General features: G+C 39.7%; 1 protein-coding gene across 5 annotated transcripts in view; it reads right to left on the reverse strand.

The window, feature by feature from the left end:
- Positions 1-1,692: 1,692 nt before the first annotated feature.
- The window catches only part of LOC132797131 (neuropilin and tolloid-like protein 2), a 107,525-nt gene continuing 93,396 nt past the window's right edge, over positions 1,693-15,821 (reverse strand). For 2 of the 5 annotated variants that reach the window (XR_009633626.1, XR_009633625.1), the window contains exons 11-14: positions 12,134-12,216; positions 9,795-10,094; positions 6,147-7,420; positions 1,693-3,284 (exon numbers count right to left, since the gene is read on the reverse strand). Coding sequence is in view for 3 of the 5 variants with exons in the window: in XM_060808653.1 (XP_060664636.1) it covers positions 6,586-7,420; positions 9,795-10,094; positions 12,134-12,216 (1,218 nt within the window). In the remaining 2 variants the exon portion in view is untranslated. Of the gene's footprint in view, positions 3,285-4,262; positions 7,421-9,794; positions 10,095-12,133; positions 12,217-13,147; positions 15,733-15,821 lie in introns of those variants that run through there. The other 3 variants (XM_060808653.1, XM_060808655.1, XM_060808654.1) reach the window with 3 other exon arrangements.

The raw sequence follows: 15,821 nt of genomic DNA on the forward strand, positions 1-15,821 counted from the left end.
CCTTCGGCATGTCAAAATATCATGCGAACATAATAGACTACAAATCGACTTAAGCCTCACAGTGCAGAAAAGCAGTTGTAATTGATATTTCATATTTCTACAAAGGAAAAATGTGCACATTGAAGAAAACGCGTCACAAAACCTCTATAGGGGGACAGGTGTCGGCTAATGGTAAAGATGCAAACTCAGCCTGGCACTATCCCGTGGGGTATACCCCACTACCCTCTCCTCATGTAAATTCAGATGACCATCTGAAGGCGACCCCCTCCACCCCCCTTCATGCAGGCTCGGATGACGAGCCAACATCTGCATCTTTCAGTACCAGCTTTCCGCAGACTCACCCACAATACAGCATTCAATTGTTAGCTGACTGAGCGGCTTGTAGAAAGCAATTTATTTTCAAATTTTAACGGATTGCTTCTCTGTTGGTATTCTTTAAAATTTAAATTTTTGAAATGACGCGCCAAGGTTTGCTGTAAAAAAAAATCTTTTTGTAGCATACTTTGAGGGTGCTATATTTTAAATCTAGTTTGGCGCCAACCAGCAGGCAAGTGACTGCTGTATCTCAGCCTGCTGCTGATCTATGTTCGCCTGTTATTTCACTAGCTGGCTTGGCAGTTTTTGGTCGTTCATGACAGTTTTAAGTGGCTAAGAATAAGAACAGCTGAGGGCGAAAAATTGACGAGTTCGCAGATGAAATACCAGGCGAACATAATTCAGCAGCAAGCCGAAATACAGCAATTTACTTGCTTATTTAGTAGCGCCATCTATCGCATGTCCGAGTAATATTTGCTATGCCCATTGCGCGCCAATTTCAAATTTGCAAGCTACCGACAATGGAGCAAAACCGCTAAAATTTTAAAATAACGATCGTAAGATGACGTCATTCATTTATCAAGAGACTTTCCGTATTTTAGCTTGCTGCTGATTTCTGTTCGCCTGGTATTTCACCAGCTGATTTGCCAGTTTTTAGCCGTTCATGGCGACTTTAAGTGATCTAGAATGTGCCGAGTCAGCACATGAAACACCAGGCGAGCATAAATCAGCAGCAAGCGAAAACACAGCAAGTTACTTGCCTATTTAAAGAAAGAAAAGAAAGAATGCTAGAAAATATGTAACATATGCAGTGGCCATTGCGCGCTAATTTCAAATATGACGCCATTCACTTAGTATATACTTGCTTTATTTCTGCTTGCTGTTCATTTATGTTCGCCTGGTATTGAACCAGCATTTTTAGCTGTTCATGACGATTCAAGTGACCAAGTGAGCAAGAACTGCTGAGGGGTACAATGTACAAATTACCCGGCGAACATAAATCAGCAGAAAGCAGAAAGCAGAAATACATCAAAAATAAAGCTTCTTTTTAAGAAAACCCCGAGGCACACCCTCAAAGTATGCTTTACAAATTTATTTTTGCAAAATTTCCAATTTGAACTTTTAATTGTGAAAGCATACTTTCAGGCTGCGTCAATTTAAATCGGCATTGCCAAAACGATCGATAGATGGCGCCACTCCACATGAACTAAACGAACCGTTTTTTGCTTGTAGATCTTTAACCTTTAAGATGAAATCAATTTAAATACAAATAAACTCACACTTAATGTGCACTATTGGTGCTATAAAGGTATTTATTATAGGGCTTTGACTGAAAATAAAATGCAATGAAAACGCCATGTTGCTCATTTTGCACAATGAAATTTATTAAGTCGCATTCGACTTGTATTTTTGTTTTATACATTTTTGCCACACACACAATTTTGCTTAAAAATTACATTTCACGTTTTAAACAATGCATTTGTTATTAAATTTTTTTCTCTCTTCACATTTTATTTAAATTTTATGTATGCATAATATGCGCCATTCAGAATTTTTATCGGGGCAATTTACAGTACAGTACATACAATACTTGCAGTCGTTAGATTTATGCGTGTTAATGCTATTCAAAAAAAAAAGGTAATACATATATATTTACGAGTATATATGTACATATATATGTATAATTTGTATTTAAGAATATAACATCTAATAAAAATTGTTTTTTTTTTTAATTTCTCCTTTTTTTTTTGCATTTTTTTATTTTTAGTTTGTTTTCTTTAATCAGTATTTTGTTTTTGTTTCTTTTATACTTGAAGTATGTTTTGCTCGTTTACAAAAAATTCTCTTTACAAAAAAACTGTATAGTTTTTATCATTAGACTTATCTAGTAGACAATTACGAGTACGATACTTGTAATCGATTCAATTATTGTAGTAAAATCGCTAAATCTCTGACAGTTCGTTTACCGTCTTGGTTAGTTTTTCGTTCTTTTTTTTTCGTTTGTTTTTTGTATTTTCATTTAGATGTATTTACACAATTTCACTAATAGTCAAGTTTTAAAAAACTATAGCGGGGCAAGGGAGAAGAGTAACATAAATAACATAGTGTAGATTAATTCTAGAGCCGAAGCTTAGCTTTCATTTCAGTTTAAGTTGAACTTTATTGAAATTACATTTAGCTATGAATATTACAAAAAACAGTTTTGTTAACAAACATAAAATACAAATCCACAAAAGAAAAAGAAAAACACACTTCATCAGATTCTGTACTTTAACAAGTATGATAGTTTATGTATAGACACATACATATGTATGCACATTTATGTGTGTGTGTATATGTATATCGAAGTATAAAAAGCTTATCGATAGCTCGCAGTATGACTGTCAAAGTTTTCGACTTTATTATGTATGTACAATTATTTGTTGTCGTCAAAAAATGGTTGAAAATTCAAATTTAAATGTTTAAACTGAAACTAAGTGTGAGTCAGAGTTGCCAGATACCCTGTAACTAGTAATTACAAATTTTCAAATTCAATTTGAAATTAAAAAACAAAGGAAGTTCTTTAAAATGCGGGATACAGATTGATCACATCCTCTCAACTAGGTTACAGGGTATACATAATATGTATATTGAATATTGCCTGTCAATTTTCGGTGCACTTGAATGCACAATTGCTCAACCCAGGTAACCCTTAATATCAAACAAAAAAAAAGAAATTAATGAAATAAAAGACTGGGAACGAAAATCAACTCGTACTACAATTAATGGCTAGTATAAAGCATGTGCGTAGTCGCAGCAATAATAACAATTATAGTAACAATAATAATAATAATAATAATGATGGCAATAATAATAAGTAAGAGAGAGAAAGAGAGTGTGTGAGTGAGAGCCAGCAACAAGGTGTAAAAAGCGTAATCAATTAAATTTAATTATCGCTTGTGCAGCTTTTCCCAGTTGAAAATCATGGTCTGAAAATAATTTAAAAACAATATAAAATAACATAGTACATATAAATAATGAATGTAATTCAACAAAATGGCATAGAATTGAAATATAAAAATGAAATCAAATCAAATGAAATTAGACTAAAAGCACGCACACACCAACTATGTGTATGTGTATGTGTATGTGTATATGTTTGTGTTTGTGTTTGTCTGTGTGTTATTCTTGGTAAAAACTTTTTGACCATTTTCAACATTTTCATATTTTTAATGAGTTTTGCGGTAAAACAAAAAAAAAAGAAAAGCGAGAGTAGAAAATTCATTTTATGGCTGGCATTTAAAGCACATCCAACTGTCCAAGTTCCCAAGACTTTTTTGAGCTAGGTATGGCGATCTCTCCCCCCTTCCATCCCCCCCACTCACATCTCATCATCGTATTTCGCCTTTTTCTTCGCCTCAGCTGAGAAGGGACTACAAATTGTCTATGTAAGTAAGTTGTAAGCATCTTCATCTTTTTATTCGTCTTCTTGTGGTCATTGACTTTGACTTCGGTTTCGCTTTTGGTTTCGGTTTCGGTTTCGGTTTCAACTTGTGGCTGTCACTTTTTAATCATCCTTTAATCTTGCTAATGATTTGTGCTTCAAATTGCAAGACTGCATGACCCAGCGCATGTTATGAGTAATGAGTGATTTTTCTCACTACCTTCACTTTACTTCACTTCATCCGCGCTAGTTCCTCCCCTCTCCAACGTGTCTGTTGTGTCATCCCTCTTACCTTTCCCTCTCTTATTGTTCATCATCATTGCTGCGCGCTGCTCATTCAATTCAATCAATCAAATTGCCTGGCGTTTTTAGCTTAGTACCGCACTCGTTTCCACAGCCACACATTCACATTCACATCCACAACCAGTTCCTCTTCCTCTTACCGTTGCCCCCTCTACACTATAGACATCAGTTATCCAGCTTTGTTCCAACATTCATTTCCTATGTTTTTTTTTTCTGTCTGTTTTTTTTTTGGCGTTGGAGTTCTTTCAATTTAATCGCAAGTTTGAAAAGGGACTCATAGTGTTTTTTATTAAAGTCTACCAAATGAAATATATATTGTTGACTATCGATAGTATCAGCGGGCGATTTAAGTGATTAATGTATGCATAATTTTAAAGAGTCATATGTTGAATTAAGAACTAAGCTCTGCTAGCTGAAATATTGATATTTAAAAGGCAGGATAGTTGGAATATTAATGAACATAAAATTGTAATAACTACATCGTATGCAATCGATAGTAAATGAAATGGATTCCAATATCGATAGACGATAAAAATGCTCTCACCTAATCGCAACAAATTCGGATAGAATTGAAATATAAAGTTGTAATAACTACATCGCAAAACTATCGATAGCATGTCGATAGTAAATCAAATGAATATCGATAGACGATAAAAATTTTTTCATCTAATCGCAGCGAATTGAAATGAAAATATAATTGATCGATTGATAAAATCGATAGTGAATTATATGAATTCCAATATCGATATACGATAAAAAAACTCTCTTCTTATGGCAACAAAATCGCAGCGAATTGAAATGTTGGAACGCCCAAGCAGAGTGATTTTTCCGCCCTGATTGACACAGATAGATAAGAGAGAAAAGCCAGAACGCCACATCGAAAATCCAAAACGCAATACGGTGACCGTGCTAATTGTGAGCTGACAGCTTGTTGGTGTTTTTCTTTTCTTTTTGCACAGTGAAAAGTGAAATCAAAACGCCAGCAAATGGAAAGAAAATCTGACGGTGAAATGATATTTGAGTAACCAATGAATGAATTGCCAAAAAAAAGGGCTCCAAAATCTGAAACCCAAAGTCAAGTCCAAGATGAGTCAAGTAAAATAAAAAGAAAGTGATGAATGCAATACACAAACAGATAATCAAAGTAAAATGTGAGATTTAAGTTGTGGGGTGTGGTGTAAAAGGATGAAGTAAATGGAAAACAATTTAATTAAATGATTAAAACATCTCGCAGCGTAACGAATGCAGGGCGAAAATCACTTAAAAAACTATTTTCACGCAAATTGCTTTGCTGGACGTTGCACGGTTTGGTTGCACGTGCCACGCGATGATGGATGGACTGAACTGAACTGAACTGAACTGAGCTGAGCTGGATTGGACTCGACTTGGACTGAGTGAGCGGGCAAGCTGTCGGCACGTTTCGCATGCATGTAAATGAAGAAGTTACCCGCCACGATGCGATAGCCAAGTGAAGTAACTGCAAGAAGGGTGTCGAGAGAGTAGATGGGGGTGAAGTGACTGGAGAGGAGACAGGAGAGGAAATAGAGAAAGAGACAGGGGAAGAGCAGGTGTAGGAGTAGGAGGAAGAGAAGCTGTAGTAGTGAAAGGTAGCACTAGAATAGGAGAAAGAGCAGGAGCTGAGGAAGTGCTGGCGACGCGCAGGAATGCAAGGAGAGCAGGACAGGTGAAACAACATATGTGCGTATGCTTGTGAGACAGGACAGCATAGTAGTAGATAACAGATAACAGATAGCAGACACGGTTCAGTTTAGTGGTCAACGCCAAAGAACGCGTTGCTGTCGCTTTCTGCTTGTTGTCGTCGTTGTCGTCTCTCGACGTTGCGCATACGCCATGTTGCGTCTGCTTAGTGTCTACCTTGCTGACTTCATGTGCGTTGTGTAAGCAAGTGTATTATGTTGTAATCAGAGCGTGTGTGTGTGTGTGAATAAAAGTGTAGTTGTAATGTGTGTGTGAGTGCTTTAGTCTTGGCTTTAGTCTTGACATTTCGCAGACAGCTGAGCAACAATTGCAATTTACAAATAATTGAAAAATGTTGTTGATGCTAAAAGTTAAAGTGCTAGTGCAAAATAAGGGAAGCCATTACCTGGCCTTAAAGTCGCCGCATAAAAACGTGCAAAACAAAACGCATAAAAAACGAAAAAATGCATCTGCTCCGACTGCGACTGCGACTGCGACACTTTGTTCCGGCCGGAAAGCTGGCGTTTTGCTATTCGTATTCGTTTGCCTGATTGCGCCACGCCGTCTTCATGTCCCTGTCCATGTCCATGTCTGTGTCTGTGTCTGTGTCCTTGTTCGTGTCCTGGCTCGTGCGCTTGTCTGCGTGAATGTCCGTGTCGTGTCAGCGGCGCCGTTGTGGCTGTGGTTAATATGCCAACCATTGTGATGCTGTCGTCGTCGTCGTCGTCGTTGTTGTTGGTCAATGTTGCTGTTGTTGTTGTTGTTACTATTGCTGCTGCCGTTGCTGTTGCTGTTGCTGCTGCTGATGCTAGTGCTGCTGTTGATTGGCGGGCAATCCTTAAATGTCAATGGGACGTCATGATAATCACGTCTGGCGCTGAATTCCGTATGTCGATGAACACTTTGGATTCCTCGTTCTTCAGCTGCTTCCCACCACCACCGCCAGCATGCGGTCCAGCAGTGTTGCCTCCACCTCCCCCTCCGCCTCCGCCTGCTCCCGCCTTGCCCAAGGGCAGCATCGTTTGGCTTGGTGCTTTCTGGGCGTGCATCATGTGCGGCAATCGCGTTGCCACCGTCGGCGCTTGCTGCTGTTGCTGCTGCTGATGCTGATGCGCAGGATGTGCATGATGTGGCGTTCGTTGCTGCTGTTGTTGCTGCTGCTGCTGCTGCTGGTGCTGATGATGATGATGGCACATCTCCTGCGGCTTAACGGCGGATGCCACTATTAGACCATAATGCGAGCGATGACCACCGCCACCGCCACCGCCACCGCCGCCTGCACCGCCAACACCGCTGTGCCGCTCCTCGAGCTCGAGGGATTCGTGTTGCGACGGCGCGTGTTGCATGTTGTGCATTTGGCTGCGACGCGTCAGCGTGTTGAGCAGCTGCGCAGATGCCGACGATGGCGGCGGCGGCGTTGTAGCTGGCAGCGTTGGCGATATCGCAATCATGCCCATGCCCATCCCAGCACCAGCTCCTCCTCCACCTCCTACTCCTCCTCCTCCACCTCCCATGCCCGGACCCAGGCCCTGATCATAGCCAAATGTGCTGAAGAAGCGTGGCGGTGGCGGTGGCATCACAGCCACGCCCATTCCGCTGCCACCGCCCAACGATGACGAGCTGGACTTTTGTCTCATTAGCGTGGCAACGGCGCTGGGACTGTTGGCAAACAGCGATTCCCTGTTGGGTTCCAAAAGGTGAGCGCAGCGAGTGAAAAAGAGAGAGAGAGAGAGAGAAAAAGAGAAGTGTTTGTAACGTTTCAATATTTGTCTTTCATACTCGTTAAGTAAACCCTGCAGAGTCTGCTCTGGCTTTCGCTTTGCCTTCCCCCTTCCTTCTCCATTGCTGGCATATGGACTAAAACATGCAAGTAGCCTGAGATCTGCGCCAAGCAAAAACTGTGACTGAATAAAGCTTCCATTGTGAACTGCGAACTGTGAATTGTGAACTGTGAACTGTGAACTGTGACTGTTATGTGTTATCTATTAGTTACTGCTGTTGTTCCCATTGAAGTCATTGCTGTTCCCACTCATTTGTTTGCTCGTTTGCTTAAGCTGTTCCTACTTATTATTACTTCATTGCAAGCTCGCTTTGTTGCTGTTCTCACTTCGATTTACTGCTATTTTTCCAACTCAACAAAATGCTTGCTTGCTGTAACTGTTCACACTTCTCTCCAAACTCGTTTGCTTCAGCTGTTCCTACTTCTACCTATACTAGCTTCTTCTGTTATTCTTGTTTAACTGCAAGCTCGCTATGTTGCTGCTGTTCCCATTTAACTAGATGTTTACTGTTCCCAATCAATTCAATACTTGCTTAGCTGGTGCTGTTCCCAATCAATTGTATGCTTGCTTGGCGGCCACTGTTCTTTATTTACTTTATGCTCGCTTGCTACTGCTGTTCCCACTTCTTTCTATCCTCGCTGCTGCTGCTGTTCTCATTTCACTACAAGTTCGTTTTGTTGCTGCTGTTCCTACTTAACTATATGTTTGTTTAGTTGAAGTTGTTTCCATTCAATTGTATATTTTTTTGGTTACTACTGTTCCTACATAGCAGAATGCCTGCTTGCAGCGACTGTTCCCAATTAAGTCCATGCTTGCTTGCTGCTGCTGTTCTCACTCCACCTAATTGTGAGCCGTCTGAAGTTTGTTAATGTTCTTAGCGATAATTTGTATGTCCATATTTGAGTTACGGAATATAGTTATGAAATTAAGAATAACATCACTTTTTTATATTTTCGATTGTTAAATAACTTATGCTTAAAATGAAAATTGTTTCAAAATTGTTTTCTTTTTATACACTTCAATTATCCCCTAATTTATTACAGCTGATATTGTGTCCAATCAAATGATCTATTCTAGCAAATTTCCAATAATTAACTTCAACAATTATTTTCAATTGTGTTGAACAAATTGCGTTACATAAATGACGAAATTATAAATTTAATTCAGACACTGAAAAATCGTCCATTGTCAACTACGACTTGCTTGTTTACTGATGTTGTTCTCTTTATATATATATAGGTTAAATTGTTGTTAACTTATTTTTTGCTGTTCCTTGTCTATTTTGATGCAGCTGTTCCCATTCAAGTATTCGCTTATTTACTGCTGTTCCCTACATGTTACAGCAGCTGTTCCCACTCAACTCGTTTACATCTGCTGTTCCACCTATGTAAAAAATTTGCGGTTGCCTATTTTAACTCTTGCTTTTAAAGTGTAAGCTGTGGCTTAGTTATATGATGCTGCATTGTTCCCACTGCTCTAAGTGTGCTCTGTAACTGTTTCCCCCGATCTGACTGTTTAATAAAACTGTTACAACTACAAATTGTCTTGGCTAACTTGATCCTTAAACTAATTAATTATTATTTAAGACACACTTTTGTTGTAAAACTGATCAAAGATATTCATAAACTCGACTTTTGCATTATTCACACTTGATTATTCTTGGCTAACGCATTTCTGGCAACTGTTCACTGTGGCCTCATGACTTATAAAATATTTATGCGGATCCCGAATTCGAAGTCATCTCTATTGTGCATGCATTGCGTCATGTTTTGTGATTGTGCCGCTTGTGTAGACAGCTCTATGCTCCCATTCACGTGTCCCTCTTCCGTTCCCTTCCCTTCCCTTCCCTCTAGCCATTCCCTCTAGCAGACACTCTGACTCAGAGCTCTGTTTGTGTGTGTGTGTGAGAAGACGCATGCAAATACAAATATTTGCATCGATTTGTATTGTACAAGCAGCAGGCACTGTTTCCGGGTTACGTACTCAACTCCTGCTCCATTCCAATTCTGTTTCCCATTCCTGTTTCCTTCCCCCCCCTCTAGCCCCTTCTCCACCCTTCTCGAACTCTACATTAGAAATCCTGTTTTGACTCGTTGATGTTGCTGGGAACACATTGTGTCATTGTTTCTGCTGTTTGCTGAGCGTTGACTTTGCAATTTGTTCGCGTCTAGTTTATTGCACATATGCCATGGATAATGACGATGATGACCAAACCCCGGTTCGTATTCCTCCCCCCTCCCTCCCCCTCCCCGCTCTTCTGTCCACACACTCACCTTGTTTGACAGCCCATATCACAGGCATTAACCGGCGCGGTCGCAATCGCCGCCTTTGTCATCATCTCGTGCGTTGCCGTCGTCGTCGACGAGGATTCACCATCATCACCACCGCCACCGCCACCGCCAACGCCACCGCACAGCGTCGTTTGGGTCATGTCGGGATGGCGACGCAGAATGCTGTGCTCCTTCTCCTTGAAGTCCGCCTTGCTCGACTGCGTCGATATGGGAACAGCCTCGCGATAATAACGATTCGACACATCATCAAGAATTTGTAACGAGGTCTGCGAATGCTTTTGTCTGCAAATTGTCAACGAATTAAATGCCGAGCATTAAGTTGTTGTGCATTAAGCAATTAATTATTTATATGCGAGAGTATTTCGCAAACATATAACCATTAAATTGTCGTTGTGGAGTCAGGGTAGGAAAGTGATGAAGACATAGTTATATATAACAATGTTTATACTAGCTATAAGAAACATATATACTGTGAACATATATAATACTTCTCTCTTCAGTATTACTATCGAATTAAATCAAACTGTGTTTAAAAGCTTGAAATTTCGAATTTTGCCTTTACGTCTATTGTTAGATAAACATTACAATCAAGATCAAATACACATTTGGAATACACACCAAAAAAACACCAAAGTTTCCTAGCTATTTTACTTGTAAATACGTAAATCCAGGTATAAATTAAGGTATGTTTAGGTATATTTCTATTTTTTTTCAATTCGTCTTAAATAATGCATTTATATACTCGCTACCCTTAAGGTAGAAGGGTATTATAACTTCGTGCCTGTTCGGATTAACACCGAGACTTCAGAGGTAGGTTATAATTGTTATGTTTGCATGCAGATCAAGTTTGTTTCAAATTTTGCCACGCCCACTTCTGTCCCCGCAAATTGATAAAAATCGAAGAACAAGCGTAATTTTGAAGCTAGAGTCACGATTTTTGGCATATGATTTATGATCTCTGAAACCTTGCTTGCGATCAAACAAAAATTGTTGAAGGTATTTAAGAAATACTTTTAATGGGCGAAAACGCCTCCTTACTACGGGTTTTAGTTGCTTTGACTGTATATTTGGTATATTTTGCAGTCTATGGTATATTTTGAATGTAGTACTTTATCAATATACCAACTTTAGCCTTCGGTACACTTTTGTAGTATATTAATTTGGTATATTTTAAAGCACACTCGAATGTAGCTTTCATACTGATTTACTTTTCAATACACAATTTCACTATTTAAGGTGTAATTCTTTCATATTTTAATTTTAATTTTGGGTGATGTTCTTTCTGGTGATTCACTCACTGGTGCTCAACTCCGCAACTTATTCAGCAGTCGAATGAAGTGTTATTTGAGCAGTTTAATCGAGAGTTTTGTGCTGTTAGTTTAGTCTGTATATGTATCAGTTAGTCTTTCAGTTGATAAGTCAGTCAATCAGGCAGGACTTACAAAATTATATATATAGAAATATTAATATGTTAATTAAGGCAATTACATTTGAACTGTATTTTATTCTTTTGTTATTTATGTATATTTTTATATATTTTTTTGTATATTTATTGCTTATTAGGAAATAAGAAATGCTCTTCTTAAAGCAACTATATTTAGTATTAAGAATATTTATAACTATGATTACTTTTTAAAGCGACAATACTCATTATATAGAATATTTCTAATGATGTTTTCTAAGCATTGATTATAATATTGCAAATGCTGCACATTATAGGTTTAATAATGATTTCTAATCTAAGACTCGAATACTGCAATTTAATTTTTGAAGCGATTATTAAGTAAGAATATTTTTAATGATATATACTAAACTATGATTTTAATAGAGTAGTTGGTATATGTATGTTTAATAATGATTGCTTAATGATTTTTGATTCTAGTATATAAATTTATTTTGTATAATTTTATATATTATATTCGTTATAATGATTTCTAAACTATGATTCTACTTTAGCAATTTATGTTGTATGTATGTATTTGCTTTGTTTGTTTGTCAAAACTCCTTTCTCTGATATGTAATACAATAATACCACAAGCTGTGGAAAAGTGTTGCACCAATTAAAATTGCAACTGCAACATCAACTTGAAGTAAAGTTTAAGGGTTGACTTGCAAGTGAAGTGAGGTGGGAAGGGGTGGCAACCCTAATGCGATGGCTGGCGTTGCATAGCCGAATTTGATTTTGCCTTTCGTTGGCAATGAAGCGGACATAATGTGGCTTAATGAGTTTGCCTGATGGCAGGAGTGTAAGCGATGGAGGTGAAAAGTGGAAAGAGGAAAGGGGAAAGGGGAAAGGAGGCAGGGCAAAGGTGTGCACTTACCTTGATATGTTCTCACGCGAACGTGCCTTGGAGTTGCGTCCCATCTCGTCCAGTTTGCTCTCCTTGGACTCACGTATGTGCTCCTGCAATGACCGAAGAAGATGCCACGAGAAATGGCCACAGAAACGAAATAATGTGCATGAGAGACGAGAGTCAACGACGTTAACGTAATCAGTACATATAGTATATATAGTACATATATGTGTATGTATGTGTATAGTGTGTATATCCAATATGTGTGTGTGTGTAATAAGCATAATAATAAATATTTTCAATTAATTTTGGCGGGTCTGGCGAGATGGCGATTGGCTGCGAGTGGGGATGGGGGTGGGGGGAAGAGCTGCGATCATGCAAATAAAGCCTTAATTTCAAGGGAGGGAAGGAATTTGGTGTGTGTGTGTGTTGCATTGTGTGTGCAACGTGGCGTATGTGTAATATTAATACTCAACACTCTCTCTCACTCTCTCGCTCTCTCTCTCTCTCTCTGTCATTCTCTCTGTCTGTGTCGATTGTCAGCTGGATTACGGGGTAGCAATTAAGTGTCGCGCCACCTGATTCTTCATCAGTGCCAAGGACGAAGCCAGGACGAAGCAGTCGAAGTCATTAATACGCCGATTGTTGTTGCACCTCTCAGAAAAACAGAAAGAGGCAAACTCTAGCACTCGCTGGCTGTGTTGCACTTGAGCGTGCATAAAAGGAAGCGTAAATACGCAAATAAACTACATAATAATGAAGCAAGCAAGCGAAGGCGATGCAAGTGGACAGAGAAGGGAATCAGGGAGTGGGAAGAGGGCAGAGGGCAGAGGGCAGAGGACAGGAGAAAGAGGGCAGGTCAACTGCTGGTGGTTTGACCTTTCTCCCCGTGCTGGAATCTGAGCTTGTTTGTGGAGTCGATGTCGTCGTCGTCGTCGTCGTCGTTGGGAGTGCTTGCCAAGATTGCCGCATTGTGGCCCTTAGTCGACGGCACCTCAAATTGCATTCATAATAAAATACAAGCCAAACATTTGCTGCACATTTTCTTTTTTCTTTACATTCATTTTTCTCTCTCTGTTTATTATGCATTTTATTATCGTTTGAAGCTGCCTGCGGTTTCGATAACTACAACTACAACTAAAGCTACAACTATAAGTATTACATTATATATGTATGTGTGTAAAAAAAACGTTATATTATATATAGTCGGATATATAGTATAATGAATACGCTCTTAGTTAATATGTCTGCCAGTAATGCTGAATCGCAGTCAACTTTATGTTTTTTGGTTTTACGCTTTGCCAATTTATAAATTTTCTCTTTTGCTAGTCGCAATCGCTTAAAAGGTTTTTCTTTTTTCGCCATTCTCTCTCTCTCTCTCTCTCTTTCGAGCCTTGCAAACTTTGAACTTAAGCAAACGAAACATCAAATTGATTGTCTAGCTTTAACAGATTGTTTTTTTTTTTCGTTTGCTAAAATGTAATTTGAAATATGTTTCTGTGTCTGCAAGGACATTCGAAATGGCATTTAAAGTTAACTAGTTGGCAGCATATTTGTTGCATCTAATGTTTAAACACTTTTAGTTTTACTTTATGAATTGTGACAAATTGTTATGCATATACTCGTACATATGTGTGTTTCACTTTCATTCAAGGCGACAAAAGTCTCTTAGTTTCTTATGCGTTTTGTTGTTGTCGCTTTAAATGCAAATGTAAATAAAACTCAGGGATTAAAATGCGATTAATGCAAATTTATTTGCTGCATTGAATTCCTTGAGTATTTCAATTATTTAAACCATAAATTTATTGCTGTTATTGCTGGCAAAGGAATGCAAACTCGACACCTGATGCTGTGCAAAATGTTTAGCATTCTTGAAATTTAAAATAGCTTAAAGCAAATACTTTTGATATCAACTGAAGTTCAAATAGTTTGGCAAGTGGCAAGCAATTAAATTTGCAGCTCGATATGAATATGCATAAATTCTTAATATGTTTGATTACTGTTCAATAAATTTTGTTAAATATTTCGGTATTTCAAGCTGAATTTCAATTATAACTAACTACTTATAAATACATCGATTTCGCTGATTTGAAAATATGTTTTTTTCTTAGCTTTAGATTCAAATCGCGCTGGTCAATTTGTTGGGTTCGTCTGCTTTGCGTTCAATAGTGTTTTTTTTTGTTTTGCAGTGGGGCGCACACTGCGTATGCTTAACGGATTCACATAATTGTGTCGCATTCGGGAAAATGAGCGAATGATAAATGACGACAGGTAGAAGAGAAGGAGGACGAGGACGAGGACGAGGAAGCGATGCCAGAGATTTGCAGCAATAACAAGCAGCAGTTTTAATGAGGCATCAACTCGTATTACGCGCAGCGTGTACAAAGCTCGCTTGCGGACAGTGCGAGGGGAAGGAGGGTGGGAGAGGAGAGAGAGGCAGGAAACAAATGGAAATGGGCTCAAAAGCCCAATGTGGTCAAATGGTTGTCTGTCTGAGCAGTGTGTGTCTGATCTTTTGTGCAACGTTTTGGACTTTTTAATGAGGCCACGCCCACATTCAACAAACGCATGAGAAATGTCATGAAAGGGGAGTGAAAGGGGAGTGGAGTAGAGAGAAGGCGGGGGGATATCGTTTCGCATTAGATGATTTTATTAAAAAATTTCAGCGCCTTTCTAGCCTTCGGCATCGACTTGACCGTCAGCTGTGGCTGCTGGTGGCGAGGTGGCGGCGGTGGCGGTGGCGGTGGCAATGGCGGTGTTAGGTCCGGCAATATGGCGTCCACATCCGATGTTGTCGACGATGCTGCTGCCGATGAGCAGCCATCAATGCCTGTGGGCGTGCTGCATTGCAATGAGCTGCTGCAGTTCGAGTTGGAGTTGCTGTTCCCATTGTTGTTGTTGTTATTGTGGTTGTTGTTGCTGTTGCTGGTCAGTGGCAGACAATGCCCAGTGACTAGCACAAATTCATCATCCTCAGCGATGGTGGCGCTGTCGCTGTCACAGCTAAATCCAATGCCATCGTCGTACTCCTCCTCTTCCTCTGCTTCCTCTGCTTCCTCTTCCTCAGCTTCCTCCTCAGCCTGTTCCTCCTCTTCGTCTAGCTCTTCCTCTTCATCTGGCTGCTCCACATCTTGCCGCAGTTGCAGTTGCAGCTGCAGTTGCTGCTCCTCAGCCGATGGTTGCTGCTGTAGCTGTTGCTGTTGCTGATAGGGACAGAGATTGTCGAGAGCATTGCTGCTAACGCAATCGTAATCGTAGTCACAATCGTAATCGCAATCGTAATCATCGCCCAATGGCAACACCTGCTGCTGCATCTCAAAGCTGCTGCTGTTGCTCTCGCTGTGCAACTGCATTTGACTGTTGTTGTTGCTGCTATCGATGCTGCTGCGCTGGCTGCAGCTGTTGCTGCTGTTGCTGTTCGTATGCGTATGCGTATGGCTGCTGCCGTTGCCGTTGCCGTTGTTGTTGTTGGCGAGAGCATGCTGCTGCTGTTGTTGCTCCTTGTGGCGAGTGTAGGTGAAATCGCACAAGAAATCATTCTGTAATCCCACGAATATGGCGCTCTTTGGAGCGTCCAAGACAAACGAATCAATGTGATAGACGCTATCACGTAGCGCTGGCACATCCTGTGGATAGAACATATAGAAAGAACAGAAGAACAGACAGAGAGAGAGAGAGAGAGAGGAAGAGAAAGAAAGAAAGAGAGAGAGAGAGA

This window comes from Drosophila nasuta, chromosome X, assembly GCF_023558535.2.
Source record: "Drosophila nasuta strain 15112-1781.00 chromosome X, ASM2355853v1, whole genome shotgun sequence".
Taxonomy (NCBI): Eukaryota; Metazoa; Arthropoda; class Insecta; order Diptera; family Drosophilidae; genus Drosophila; species Drosophila nasuta.